The 15104-nt window shown below is 40.0% G+C and overlaps 2 protein-coding genes across 5 annotated transcripts; one reads left to right on the top strand and one right to left on the bottom strand.

Moving 5' to 3' along the window:
* Positions 1-963: 963 nt before the first annotated feature.
* On the bottom strand, positions 964-4612 carry LOC133739372 (probable glycosyltransferase At5g03795). Of its 2 annotated transcripts, none has more exons than XM_062167155.1 (5): positions 4458-4612; positions 2978-3814; positions 2736-2866; positions 2057-2405; positions 964-1722 (listed from the first exon to the last, which is right to left on the bottom strand). In XM_062167155.1, the coding sequence occupies exons 2-5, from the start codon at positions 3758-3760 to the stop codon at positions 1057-1059; spliced, it is 1929 nt and encodes a 642-aa protein (XP_062023139.1). In that variant the 5' UTR covers positions 3761-3814; positions 4458-4612; the 3' UTR covers positions 964-1056. The 2 variants fall into 2 exon arrangements, with proteins under 2 accessions (XP_062023139.1, XP_062023140.1); XM_062167156.1 differs by having other exon boundaries at positions 4348-4469.
* Positions 4613-8546: 3934 nt separating this feature from the next.
* On the top strand, positions 8547-14828 carry LOC133739371 (uncharacterized). 3 transcript variants are annotated; one of them, XM_062167153.1, is made up of 7 exons: positions 8547-9131; positions 10292-11737; positions 11834-12541; positions 12627-13426; positions 13510-13587; positions 13690-13906; positions 14288-14828. In XM_062167153.1, the coding sequence occupies exons 1-7, from the start codon at positions 9059-9061 to the stop codon at positions 14293-14295; spliced, it is 3330 nt and encodes a 1109-aa protein (XP_062023137.1). In that variant the 5' UTR covers positions 8547-9058; the 3' UTR covers positions 14296-14828. The 3 variants fall into 3 exon arrangements, with proteins under 3 accessions (XP_062023137.1, XP_062023136.1, XP_062023138.1); XM_062167152.1 differs by lacking the exon at positions 14288-14828 and having other exon boundaries at positions 8548-9131; positions 13690-14217; XM_062167154.1 differs by lacking the exons at positions 8547-9131; positions 14288-14828 and adding an exon at positions 9730-9823 and having other exon boundaries at positions 13690-14217.
* The last annotated feature ends 276 nt before the right edge of the window (positions 14829-15104 follow it).

The raw sequence follows: 15104 nt of genomic DNA, 5'->3' as shown, positions 1-15104 counted from the left end.
AATGCATATGTAGCAGTGTAGTTGAAACCATTAGAAACCGACACATTACCAACTATATCAACATTAGATGGTAGATCTTTAGCTTGGAAGCTGGTTTTCCCTTCCACCGGAACCTTTTTAGCCCAAAATACATATGATAATGGATGAAGATGCTGGATAACTATAAGCACAGCAAACATCGTCCCCACAATCCACAGCAATCTCCTGTTTTCCCTTGGACAAAAAGAAAAAAATCCCCAGAACCATTTTGAGAAACTACTATAACAAATGTTGGCCAACTTTCAACAACCATTATCCATCCTGCACATTTTCCACAATCACCAAAATGTAACTATTGAGAAGAGAAATAAATTGTGTTTCATATATGCTCATCAACAACTAAACAACAAACCCTTTACTCTTACATTTCCTAATTGCTAGTTCATCCGATCAACTTCAAGAGAATAAGAGAATATATATCTCATCATGCATTAAAAAATGATATAAAATAAATTAATTTTGGTCGTTTGTAGGTGAAAAATGAAGAAAAGAATAGGAACTTGAGGCAGTCAAAAACGCAGACTTCACCACTGCAACAAGACTATCCAAATTAGGTAACATTTCTGACAGAATGAAGAAAAGAATGATCGAGAACAGAGAAACAATGAAGCAAGATCCCAATTCTCAATGGAATTCTACAGACTGGGTTTGGCTTCTAACATTATATCCCTGACCTAAAAAAACCTACTGTTTGGTAGCTGAGAAGTTGTGGAAATTAGAAGAGCAAGAAACTAATGAAGCTTGGGATATGAATAAAGAAGGTAATTACATTATTGGGGACTAAAGGAAATGCATTGGTTTGAGAGAAACGTAGCCGAGCTTCTACGCTCCTCTGTCACGGGTTTTGGCCTTTCCGAGAAGTTGACATTTATATGCCTCCAATTCATTATTCATGTAAATACAAAATAATTTAACCAATTCATGTACCAAAATTTTCCTTGAGAATTCAACACCAAAAAAAAAAAAAGAACAAGGAATACAGCATTTACAATTTTACAGGACTAGAATGTTTCAATGTCATCTGGGTTTTATCTGATGGAGTCTATTGTACCAAATAGAGTGGAGTATCATATGAAAAATGTCATACTTCTCAGGCCTAGCATGCCACAGAAAATGCTGTTGTACCCTTTTTACTCTCATTTGCATCTGCAGATATCTCTTCTTTGGGATTGAAAGCAGTATATCCTTCAAATTTGGAATATCTTTCTCCAACACGAAAACAGCAAACGACTCCCATTTCAGAACTTCGAAAAATGGAGGCACAAAATTGTCTGATATAATCACCGGAACACACTCGTAGAAAATGGCCTCTACCACTCTAGGACTGTTCACTTCGTAACCCTTTGCGCAAATGCAGTACTTGCTGCTCTTCATATGACGCACGTAGATCTTGTTGCCTTTGCTCTTCGGCAACCGACCAAAGATTTTCATGTCGGGATCTTTGTTTTCCCAATGCTGCAACAGAATCGGCCGTACATAACCATGCATGCTACCAGCAAAAAAAGCAAGTATGGACCTCTTGGAAGGACGGTTGCCTCCAAGATCTCTGAGAGGATTCTTGGAATTCTGGACATACGTTTCTGGAAGAGATGCGTCCTTGCCAAATACAAAACCTTCTTTCATATCAGCATTGCAGAGGGCTCTAATGCACTTAGCCATGTATTTCTTGGTTTCTGACGGGGCCTGAGGCAGTAGCAGTTCATTGTTAGAAAGCATATGGATAAGATGTGTTAGAATATGAACTGAAGTTTGGATTTGAATGCTGCCTGTAAATAAAATTGCATATCCAACATCTACAACAAAGTCACTGGGCATCAACCAAGAGGGAAACTTTCAATAATTTTTAGCAAGTATTCAGATAGTGACCAAAATAATTGGCAGTCAGAAAGATGCACTTGGGAAAATTAATGAAAATGCAATGCAAAATCAATTCCTTTGAAATGCCATGTCATGCATGTGGAAATTAGTTGTCTTTTAACTCACAAACTAGACTCTACACGAATGATAACAAGCATACCCAGTCATGGCAAGCAACAAGGAAATGATCTGCTCCACCAGTTCTATTCCAGAAAGGATATTTCCCTGCAATCATGTCCAAGTAGTTCTTCAAATACTCTATTAGATTCTTATGACTGTGTGATCCTTGCACATATAGTCTTTCCTCTAACATTCGAGAGCTAAAAGGTAAGTAATACAGGTGCGCTTTCTGAGGGTCTTTAGTAACAAATCTTTTGTGATCTTCGAGCTGCTTCATGAACCATCCCTCAGAAGCATATATCCCTTTGAGTACCGGTGTATGCATTATAGGTCTTTGTCCTTCCCTGTAAACGTATACTTTAAGAGTGCTCTCCATTAATTCATAGCTCCTGCGAAGAGATAAGATGGTTCATTATCACTTCAGAACACTAGTTAATCGTATGGTTTCAATAACATGGATTATAAATGCTTTGAAAGAAATAGAGTGATTTGTGATTTTTCAATAAGAAAAAGTAACAGCCAACAGTTCAAGATAACAATATATCTCAAAAATTATCATTTGAACCCAAATGTTACCTGCTCATGAAGATATATTCCTAATAATAACTAGTTCAGTAAGAAAACTTTTGCATAAACAATGCAGTTCCAATAACTTCTAGAGTTCTAGACAATGATTGCACCACGAGGAACTAACACACCTGCTATTACATTTAGCTTACCTTTTAAACATAGAAAGATTCCGATAAAGAGGAGCATAAAGATTTGGATCATTCTTTATGATGGGTGCATTTTCAATCTGTGATGCTGCATCTTGCATCTCTTGGTCAGCGGGTGAAGACCATTGTGGTATCTGCAACAAAAAGAAAGGGGAAAAAAGAAGAGAAAAAAAGAATAAGGAGCTGAAGCATTCTCAGAACTAATCACCTTGAAATAACATAGAGCTGAAAATTTTCAAACATACCACTGAATGGTACGAGGTCCAACTATGATGTAACAGCTTGTTCATATCAGATATTGTATATACTTCCAATGACGGAACCTCTGGCACTTTGTTCACTACAGGGACTCTGGGCACTGAAGAATCCTTTCCTGTTTCGTTGAGGCCACTATGCAGTTGCTCAGATTTGTCAGTTTTCTCAGAAGAGGGCGTTTGATCTTTCTCTACTAAAGTCACATTTGAGTCAACAGATATAATGGGAGCTCCAACATCTGTTTCAACAACTACAGGAGATGTATTAAGTGATGGATTCACCCGTGGGTATGCGGGTGGAGTGGTTGGAAAACCAGTATTTTCATTTCCACCTGGGTCTGTAGTATTACTCCCCTTCTCAGTCCTCCCTTCTGAAAGAGTAATATCGGTAGTATTTTCCTTTACCAAACTTCCAGATTCATCTTCATCCTCGTCTATTTCTAAAGTTCTTTCTGAGCCTCCACTTCCGTCTGATACCAAATCAGAAGTCATATTATTGTTAGCTATCTCATGAAATGGATGTGTAGCAGTATCGTCCAAACCATTAGAAACTGACTCATTGCCAACCATATTAACAGTAGATGATGGGTCTCTAGCTCGGAAGCTACTATTTTTCTCCACTGGAACCTGTCCAGCCGTAAGTACAGATGATAAATTACTACCGTATGGAAGTTCAAGATGCTGGAGGACCAAAATCAAAGCAAACAACATCCCCACAATCCACAGCAATCTCTTCACTTCTGTTGGACAAAAAGATAAAAGCTCCTGACCCATTTTGAGAAACCACTCTAGTGATTGTTAGCCAACTTTCGACAAACATAATCCACCCTGCACATTGTCCACAATCACAACTAATCACGACAATGCAACATCAAATAAGCGAGCAGATTTCCTACTTGGCAAAATGATCTCAATACTTTATAACCTCAGAATTAAACACAGACAGCAATCAATTGTTCCAAAATCCCATCCAAACCAAACAAGAGTTCAAATGCAACAATACAGAAATCTATTGCAAGAAATTGGCTTAGATTAACAAACCAAAAAGACAAATTGGGCCTTGCATGTTGGACTTTCCAACTCAAATGAATCATATCCAACAAAATATCTCATCATGCAGAAACAAGCCAATCATTACACAATGAACAAACAGCCACAATCATTACACAGATACACTATGAACTACAGCCTACATGCAAAGACAGAAACTTGAAGCATTCAAAAACACAAACTACTTCACCACTACAATCCTAATCAGATTTCACATTTCTGAATCAGTGAAGAAAAAATGACTGAAAACAGATAAGCAATGAAGAAAGATCCCAACTTCAACCAGAATTCTACAAACTGGGTTTACTAACATTATATTCCAAGCCTCATTTGTTACTCTTCTCAGCTACCAAAACAGTTGTTTTCTCTTCAAGAACAGAATAAAGAAGCAAATTGCTTTGTTGGGTAGTAAAGTTAATACCTTTTCTTTGAGAGAGAGAGAGAGAGACCGTGCTGAACTTCTACGCTTCTCTTTTTGTCTGTTACTGTTTCTGGGCTTTACCGAGAAGTTGAAAACTTGAAAACTTCATGGGTGCTTTGTTCTTCTTCTTCTACTCGGTTCCAAGTCTAAAATGGGTTCTGGTCTAATGGCGAATTACGTAAACGCCCTTCTTCTTTGAAGTTTTCTATTAATCCACGCGAGTTTATAGCGACTGGGCGGATTTTGTCTTATTGCTTGGTTGGTCCTTTGTCTACTTTTATGGCTAAAGATATCTCACAATCAGCCAATAAATAACATTTTTATGAAACCTTATCAAAATATTCCATAGTAGAAATTTAAAGGTGGGTATGGGTTTCTATATTTCTGTCCTAATTTTTGAATTTTCTATCCATATTATAATATGTTAGATGAATTTATTAGAACGAAGAATAGATGAGTGAAATAAATATTTTTTGAAAGCATATATATTAGATTACCTACTTCTAATCTATATAAAGAGACTTGTTTGAGATCGTTTGAATTTATTTATGTTTTTATATCAATAAACACTTGTAAATTAAGTCTTAGGACAATTTACATTATTTATTGTATAAATATTCTCATCGATGATGTTGTGAGGATTAAGAACAAATGCTTTAGCAATGAAAAGTAAAAGAAAAGGAAAGATTCCTAGCTTGGGAGAATATTATGATGGAGTGCTATGCATATGTAAAGCTTAAGCCCCACATCAATATGGAATTCCCATGAATGGTTGGGAATTTTGTTTTCTATTCGAAGTACAAGACTTTATGATTGCATATTGATTAAGCAATTCTACATATTGAATAATGCATGCATATATAATGCAGCTGGTAGGTAGGATATACATAATTATCAAATTATCTGCTGTTGCTTGTACCAATTAAATTACAGTTTAGAGTTTGGGAAGAGAACAACCCATATGATGTAGAGCACATAAATATCATGAAATCAAAGTCAAATTATAGCTCCAGGAATAATTTTCTAATTAACAACTTCTAGAAAAAAAAAAAGTTTAATAATCACTGTAAGTTGAGGCAAAATAAACCCTACGCATTTAATTCTAACCCCAATTTTTCGTCATTTCTGGAAAGGCAAAACTTCAAAATGCTCACCTTTGAGCTCTGATGAGTGATGAGTGACCATATGTATTTTTATACATAATTTACTGTAAGGTAAAAAGCTCCACGGTCATTTGTAGAGCTCACTGAGTCGCACGCGCCATGGCTGAGCTTGAGGGTCCTTAATAATTTACTTTTTTTTTTTATATTTTTTTTTATACAGTGTCCTTAATAATTTACTTGTTGACAAGTTTCATGACTTTGTTTTCCATGCATGCATATGATGTCACAATTTTGATGTGGGCTTTTATTAAACGTTTGATTATGGTGTTTGTCCTATTTGGGCTAATGTCACATCCTTTTCCTTTGTTTGTGGGTCGGGCATGTGGTCCGTTACCGTAAGGTTCATCAAGACTATCACGTGCTCTGCGTTTTTCTTGACGCGTGTTGCATATGATATCTTCAATCGAAGATCACACTGTCCTAGGAAACCTTTTTTCGCTTTGGTGCTAATGGAGCCAGAATCCGAGCACAGTGTTGGGTGCAGAGAGACAAAGAAAGGTAAAATGAAGTTTAAAGATTCATCATCATTAATCCATGCCAACTCTTGGCAGTTTGAATACAGATATAGATGGCATTCCCATCAGGACAAAAGAAGAAAGGGACGTTTGGTACAGGACCACCAAGACGTCATTCCCAGCTTGTATGGCTAAGCTAAGCTGCTGGGCCTAATGGGCTATTACACAAGGATTATGGGATCTTAGGTGGGCTTGTCCTAACAAGTCCCGCCCTCTTGAGAGGCAGGCCGACCACGGATGCCGAAGTGTGGGAAACGGGCCACGATGGACTGAGCCTCCTCCCATGTCGCATCATCAACAGGCATACCGACCCATTGCACCAGGCATTGGGTGACAGGTCGACCACGTTTCTGGATGACAGCCATATCGAGCACGCGTTCTGCAGACCACACAATTTCATCCTTTTCATCGAACTGAGGCAACGTCTGGGAGTTGGGAGCAAAGTCACCGATCCGGCGTTTCAGCAAGGATACATGGAAGACCGGGTGTATCTTTGAGGCCGGTGGCAGCTCCAATTTGTAGGCCACTGCTCTGATGCGGTCAACGACCTTGAAGGGCCCGTAAAATCTTGGGGCTAGCTTGTGAGAAGGTCGTTTGATGAGGGATTTTAGGCGGTATGGGTGAAGCTTTAGAAAGACCCAATCGCCAATGGCAAATTCCCACTCAGTTCGTGATTTGTCGGCAATCTGTTTCATCCGATTCTGGGCCATGGACATGTGAAGTTTCAAGGTTTGCAACAGCTCGTCTCGACTGCGCAAGGCGACATCCACGGCGTGCACAACGGTGGAGCCGGGTAAGTATATGGTGATTGAAGGTGGTGGGGTGCCGTAGAGGGCCTGGAATGGAGTCATGTTGATGGTGGAGTGGTAGGAGGTGTTGTACCACCACTCCGCCCAATGGATGAGACCGTGCCAAGATGAGGGCTTGTCCGCAACAAAGCACCGAAGGTAGTGCTCCAATGATCGGTTGACAACCTCAGTTTGACCGTCGGATTGGGGGTGATAGGCTGAACTTTTGCATAACTTCGTGCCTTGTAATTTGAAGAAGGAAGCCCAGAAATTGCTAAGGAAGATGGGATCGCGATCGGAGACGATGGAGCGGGGCATGCCATGAAGGCGGAACACTTCCTTGAGGAAGACTTCAGCGATCTAGGAGGCCGTGTACGGGTGCTTGATAGGGATGAAGTGACCGTATTTGGATAGTCGATCGACTACCACCAAAATGGCGTTCATACCTTGGGAAGAGGGGTAGCCCGTCCACGAAGTCCATGGATATGTCACAGAAGACTTCATCCGGAATTGGAAGTGGTTGAAGTAGTCTGGGAGGATGTATGGCTTCATAGTTTTGACGTTGGCACTGATCACAAGATGCAATAAAAGTCTTCACATCCTTCCGGATACCCGGCCAGGCAAAGTTTCAGGAGAGGCAGACGAAGGTTCGAAGGTAGACGGAGTGGCCGGCTTCGTATGAGGCATGAAATTCGTGTAAGACTTTGGTTCGCCACTCGGAAGTTTGAGGTATGAATAGCTTCCCTTTGTAGAGCAGCTTGTTGTCTTGCAAGGAAAAATGCTTTCTGGATTGTTGGCCTTGTTGAAGAGATTGGGTAATAAGCTGTGCTTATGGGTGCCGGAGGTAAGCTTGTTGAATCTGTGCTAAACTGTCAAACATAGGAGAAGAGACTGCTTGAAGGGCGCAAAGCTCTTGGCGCCGAGAGGGAACATCCGGAACTGTGTTGAGACGGCCAGACCGGTACTCGATTTTATAATCATACCCAAGGAGCTTAGCCAACCATTTGTGCTGGGAGGGAGTGGTGATGCGTTGGTCCAACAGATGCTTCAATGTTTGGTGATCTGTTAAGATTGTAAATTGGCTGCCCAGCAGGTAAGGACGCCATTTATCAATTGCATAGAGGATAGCTAACATCTCGTTGTCATACACCGATAAAATCTGATTCTTTGGTGACAACGCCTTGCTGAAGTAGGCCACTGGGTGTTTTTGTTGAGACAGGACCGCGCCGATGCCTAGGCCGGAGGCATCGGTTTCGACAGTGAAAGGCTTTGTGAAATCCGGCATAGCAAGGACCGGCGCGGTGGTGACAGCCAATTTGAGCCGTGTGAAGGCATCCTCCGCTTCGGGTGTCCAGAGAAAACTGTCTTTCTTCAGCATAGTTGTGAGAGGATGGGCTATAAGGCCGAAATGCTGGACAAATCGTCTATAGTACCCAGCAAGGCCCAAAAAACCTCGCAAGCCTTTTACTGTCTTGGGCTTGGGCCAATCTGTAAGGCATTGAACTTTTTCTGGGTCCATAGAGACCCCTTCACATGTAATCACATGACCCAAGTAATGAACAGATTGTTGAGCAAAAGCACACTTGGATAGTTTGACTTTTAATTGATGACAGTGTAATAATCGGAAAACTTCCTCAATGTGTTTGATGTGAGAAGTAAAATCCGAACTATAAATCAATATGTCATAAAAAAAAGGGCAAATTACTGGTCACTCCCTCAACTTTTGGGGAGTCGACAGTTCAGTCCCTCGTAGCATAATTTGAACAAGTAGCTCCTCGAACATTCAATTCTCGCACAATTTGGTCCTTCCGTTAACTGGCTGTCTGAAGTGGCTGTTATGTGGGTGACGTGGCAACTTGGCTATGCCATGTGGCGCCACCTCGGATTGTTAAATCTCATGAATACCCGTGGCTCATTACGGTAGTCTTCGATCCTAATCTCCCAAAAAACCCTAAACTTCGATATCTTCTATGCTCAAGCGCTAGCCTTCGTAATCCCACACAACCCATGAGGCTGATGCCATTCAAAATCACAGCCTTTGAAAATTGTAAAACCCCAAACCTTCATCTGATATCAAAGAGTTTTGTGTCCACAATCGGGATTTGAATCTGAGACCAACAGCTAGAGGTCGCGACATGGTGGTTAACGACGTTGATTTGTGGGTTCCAAGAGTTTCAGAAGGGGAAAAAGATGAAATCCCTGATTATGGTAAGTTTTGAGCATTTAGATTTGGTCTTCAGACTTGGAGTGATTGAAAATCGCAGGTTTCTATGGTTTTGGATTTAGGAAAAAGAAATTGGGGATTTTTGAATTCAAGGGTTTCGGGGCTGATTTGAAACTGTATTTGGTGGTTTCAAAAGACTGCAGCTATTTCAAAATGGTTATTGTTATGGTTTCGAGTTCTAAGGTTTTGAAAAAAAAAAATTGGGGGTTTACACTGGTTTATGGGTTTTGAGATGATGGGTTTGATGATGGCTATTTAATTGCAGTAACTTTGAATTATTGTTGGATCTCATATGTGCTGGCTTTTAATATTGGTTGGCTTTTAATAATGGTTTAGTTGACGTTGGAGAATCTGGGTTTGGCTTCTAATATAATCCTTTTTGTGTAGCTTTTAGTTGTGGTCCTAGCATGAAGTAAACAAGGTTTTCTTTTTGTCTGCCATGTGTGAACAATTGGAAAAATGGAGATAAAGTTTTGTTTTTGTCTGCCATGTGTGAACAATTAGAAAACTGGAGATTCTTGTTAGTTGTTTTGTATTTGGCTTGTAGCTCTTTATGGAGCCTAGCATTCGGTGGTTGGGGATAATTATTTCCTTAAAGAGTATTGTAGATTTTTTTTCTCTCTCTGAAACCCACTTCGTGTTATTGAGATTCGATGGCACTGCTCACCATTTATGGGTGCTTCCCTGAGCTAAGTCTCAGATCTGATGTTTCTGCCTTTAGTTAATTTTTTCTCTTTTTTTCTCCTTCGGTCTCCTCCCTTCTCCTTCCATCTTGCCCCAATTTTCTACTGTGGGGAAGAGGATAAGCTGAGCTTAGATCCTCTTTTTTCTTCTGGTTTTCTATTTTCAGGGTTAATTTGATTTGATTTGGCGTAGGAAGCTCCCCTTACAAGCTGCAATTTTTTCACTTTATTTCCTTCGTTTTTTCTTTTGCTTAATGTTTTAGCTATTCTTTCTTTTCTTTTGATTTTCCTTGTATTGAAAATTGGTCATGTGCCTTGTTAATTGATGCTACATTTCAACCAGTTAGTTGGGTATATTCATTTTGGTCTGAAGTTAAAAGGGCATGTTGAGTCATAGTATCTGTTGACTATATTGAATATGTCGACTATGTTGAATAATGGTATCTGTTGATTTATTGCAGGTCACCCCGACTATTTCACAGTCAAGGTGTATCATGGAGGGTGCATAAGGGACAGTAAATACGTCGGAGGGAAGGTGGATTTCTACGACAACGTCGACAAAGATAGAATGTCGCTTGTTGAGGTAGATAACATGGTGAGGCAGCTCAATCCAGCTTATAGTAATCAAAGGATTGATTACTGGTATAAAGTTGGTGATGAAGATGATGAGCTGATAAAGCTGGAAACAGATATAGATGTTATGATCATGTGTAGTGCTGTACCACAGTGGAGGTTGATCATATTGTACTTGGACCACATGGAGTTGCACAGTGTGTTTGGAGAGGAAGATGATGACATCTTCATGTACGAGGACTTCTTGTTTAATGAAGGTCGGAGTAGTAGTGTGATTATAGAAGAGTTACCTGATGATGAGCTTAGAAGGAAGCCAACTTGTGTTATTGAAGAGCTGCATGATTCACCTAGACCTGGTACAAGCAAGGGAATCGTGATTAGGGAGGTTGATGAGACTATATCTACTCAAGCAAGCATTGTTGGTGGCCTTGGTCCAAAAGAGAAGGGAAAGCAGAAGTTGGTAGAACATGATCCAAGCCAAAAACAGATGTTGGTGGTGTATGATACAAGCAAAAATCAGCAGTCAAGTGGGATAAACTTTACGAGTGGAGGAGTAGGATCTTCTAAACAACAATCAAGTGGGATAGGGCAGCAGTCAAGTGTCCAAGAAAATGAAGGAAGTGGTCTTCACGATGTAGAGATAGATTATTTAGATGAACTTCAATCATTTGGTGGTCTAGAATATGAAAGTGAGGAATGTAGTGAGCATGAAGAAAGTAGTGAGGAGGATGAGGGCAGTGATTATGACCCTTGTGCACATGATGAGGAGTACGACCACTATGGGGTGGATGATGATGATGAATGGTTGAATGAAGAAGATGTTGAAGGGACTGCAACAAGACCAGAATCTGTTCTGGGCAGGTCAACTGTGGATGAAAGTTTAAAACAGTGGGTTGATGAAGAGGACATGTTTGGTGTTGATGATTCAGATGATGAGAAGTTGGTTTATACTATAAATTCTGATGGGGAACGTGAAGAGCTGGGACTCGAATTCAACCCAAAAACAGATATGAAGAATCCCGCTTTCAAACTTAAAATGAAGTTTGCAACAGCGCAGATTCTTAGGGATGCCTTGAGGGAGTATGCCATTCAAGGAGGTTGGGAATATGTGTTCATTAAGAATGACAAAACAAGGATACGGGTGGTTTGTAAGGAGGACAACTGTCCATTTGAGCTTTTTGCTAGCAAACTGCAGTATGAGAGCACATTGATGGTCAAAAGCTATGATCCAGTTCACAAATGCACAAGGAAATTCAACAACAACATGGTTAGGCAAACGTACCTAACTTCAAAGTTTAAAGATCAGATTGCTCTTAATGAGAGCTGGAAACCAGGTATTTCTCTTACTACACTTGTGATTAATAATGTTAATGAGTTTCTGGAAGTGTTTCTTGTTTGTAACATGTGTTGTAAAATGTTTGGTGATGCAGAATCTCTAGCTAAGACAATGTCAGCTAGCATTAGAGCAAGGGTTTCCAGGTCAATGGCTTATAGGGCCAAGAGGGCTGCACTTTTGGAAGTAGAAGGATCCATAAAAGAGCAATATGCAAGATTGAGAGATTATGGAAGAGAGCTTCAGAGGGCTGATCCAGCCACTACAATTGATATTAAGTGTGCTTTCCCCAATACAAGCAACCTTCCAGTATTTAAAAGAATGTATATTTGTTTGGGGGCTCTTAAGAATGGCTTTAAGGCTGGTTGCAGAACTATTATTGGCTTAGATGGTGCACATCTGAAGAGTTGCTTTGGGGGTCAATTGTTGACGGCTGTTGGTATTGATGCCAATAACACATCATGGGTGATAGCATATGCTATGGTTGAGGCAGAAAGCAAGGATTCATGGATGTGGTTTCTAGAGTTAATGGTTTCTGATCTGAACATTGAGCATGAAGGAAGAGGATGGACCTTCATTAGTGATAAGCAAAAAGGCCTCATACCAGCATTTAAAGAGGTTGTTCCAAGAGCTCATATCAGATTTTGTGTCCGGCACATGTGGACAAACTTTACGAAGTTATTTCCCGGAAAGGTAATGAAAGATCAGATGTGGGCTTGCGCAAAATCAACTACTTTGCCTTACTTTCAGAAGGAGATGGAGGATATGAAGGCCCTTGACTTTGATGCATATAAGTGGCTTACAGGTACTTGAAAATCCTTTATTATGAATGTTCATATGTTGATATATCTAAACTGATTTTAATGTTATGCCTTGGTTAATGATTGCAGCAAAAGATAGGCCTGCAATACATTGGTGCAGAGCATATTTCAACACAGATGGGGATTGTGACATCATGATAAACAACCTGTGTGAGAGTTTTAATAGTTGGATATTGGAGGCAAGGGGTAAACCACCAGTGACCATGTTTGAAGAGTTGAGGGTCAAATTGATGAAGAGAGTTGCAATGAGGAAGGAAAAAATGGAGGCTTATCATGGCAATATCTGTCCAAAGCCAAGGGTGGTTATAGAGAAGAATAAGCTGAGGGCTGGAACAGATTGCATACCAACATTTAATGGAGGTGACATTGCTGAGGTAGAGAACATTGACGGATCCAAAAATGTGGTTAACTTAAGAATGAGGACATGCACTTGCAGGCGGTGGGACTTGTCTGGAATTCCATGCAAGCATGCTATCTCTGCCATTTACTTAAAGAGGCATGATCCAGATGATTATGTGGCAGCATGCTATTTGAAGAAGACCTACATGAGTATCTATAACAACCTCATCCAACCTGTAAATAGCATGGATTTGTGGTCAAGAACTAAAGATCCTGCTATTTTGCCTCCACAATATTCAAGGCAGCCCGGAAGGCCCAAAATAGCAAGAATGAAGGATGCTTCAGAAAGGGTTCAGGAAGGTGGTGTTAAACTTGCAAGAGTGCAAAGATCCCTAAGGTGTAGCAATTGTAAGCAAGTAGGTCACAACTTGAAAACATGTCAAAGACATTTACCACCAAAGGAAAAGGCTGCTGTTGTTAATAAGAAGAGGAAGCTTAATACACAAGAAGAACAAACATCTAAAAATCAGGTAACTTGTATTTCAAACTTGAGGCAACTATTGGTTTTTGCTTACATTGAATTGTCATTTACGTACCTTATTGTTTGCTGCAGTCCAAGCAAGGAAAAAAATCACCCATGACCAAAAACGAGTTAAGGCAGAAAGCCAAAAAAAGAGCTGAATATCAAAGGGTAACAATACACTCTCTTGTCTAATGCTTTTGTGTGTACTGCTACTATGGTCTAAAGTATCAAAGGGTACTTTACTTATAATGCAATGTTGTGTATCTCCAGAAAAAGAAGGCTGCCTTAAAGGCATCAAAGTTGGAAGCAAACAAGTCTACTCCAAAGAGATCAAGGCCTGTACAAGCTGCATCTACCCAGCAAAGTTCAAGGCCTGTACAAGCTGGATCTGCCCCAACAAGTACAAGGTCTGTACAAGGTTCCAATCCATCAACCAAGCAGGCTGCAACACCATCAAGGTCCTCTCAAAGGGTTAGACAAAACTCAGGTAATGGAAAATAGTTTACGGTAATGGGATTTGATATTAGCTAGCCAAGCAAAACGTTTTAGGCATCCTATTTTTGGGCAACCTTGTGTTGTGTCACTTGGTTGCTAGCTCTAATCTTTTGATAAGATGATTAGAGCTAAATTTAATTCCAAACATATTAGTACTTGAACAATTGGAGGATGTAATGCTCTAGGGACTGCTTGTTTTTGGTAAGTTAGAGCTTTGTTCAATGGCTGGCTAATATTGACGATACAATGTATTTTTTGGTTTAGGGGTTGATTATGAATGTAGGTGAATGTTTGTTTTTCTTCCATTTATTATGCTTCAAATTTATGGATGCTTCAATTTCCAGAAATATTACTGAATCTGTGAACATGACAGGGAAATAGGATCTCAATTTTGGAGGCATTAATTTTGATTTTCTTTTAGTGAATAACATGAAGTACAGGGACTGCTTGTTTTTGGTAAGTTAGAGCTTTGTTCAATGGCTGGCTAATATTGACGATACAATGTATTTTTTGGTTTAGGGGTTGATTATGAATGTAGGTGAATGTTTGTTTTTCTTCCATTTATTATGCTTCAAATTTATGGATGCTTCAATTTCCAGAAATATTACTGAATCTGTGAACATGACAGGGAAATAGGATCTCAATTTTGGAGGCATTAATTTTGATTTTCTTTTAGTGAATAACATGAAGTACAGGGACTGCCCTCTTGATTTTTCCATTGACATGGCATGCATCAGCTGAGTTGGCATGGAAAAATGTGCCAGCTCAGCAAGTTAACGGAGCTTTTTAACAGCCAGTTAACGGAAGGACCAAATTGTGCGAGAATTGAATGTTCGAGGAGCTACTTGTTCAAATTATGCTACGAGGGACTGAACTGTCGACTCCCCAAAAGTTGAGGGAGTGACCAGTAATTTGCCCTAAAAAAAAACTATAACAAATTTGCACAAAAGAGGCTTAAACACATGGTTCATTAAAACTTGGAAAGTAGAAGGGGCGTTAGAGAGGCCGAATGGCATTACCACAAATTCATAATGGCCTTCATGTGTTCGGAAAGCGGTTTTGTGGATGTCGGCCTCACACATTCGAATTTGATGGTATCCCGCCCGGAGATCTAACTTTGTGAAGTACTTAGCCCCGTGAAGCTCGTCCAACAACTCATCCACGACCGGAATGGGAAAACAGTCTTTGAT

This window comes from Rosa rugosa, chromosome 3, assembly GCF_958449725.1.
Source record: "Rosa rugosa chromosome 3, drRosRugo1.1, whole genome shotgun sequence".
NCBI classification, from domain to species: domain Eukaryota; kingdom Viridiplantae; phylum Streptophyta; class Magnoliopsida; order Rosales; family Rosaceae; genus Rosa; species Rosa rugosa.
Note: the sequence above shows the minus strand (reverse complement) of the source record. Positions and strands in the feature narration are given on the sequence as shown.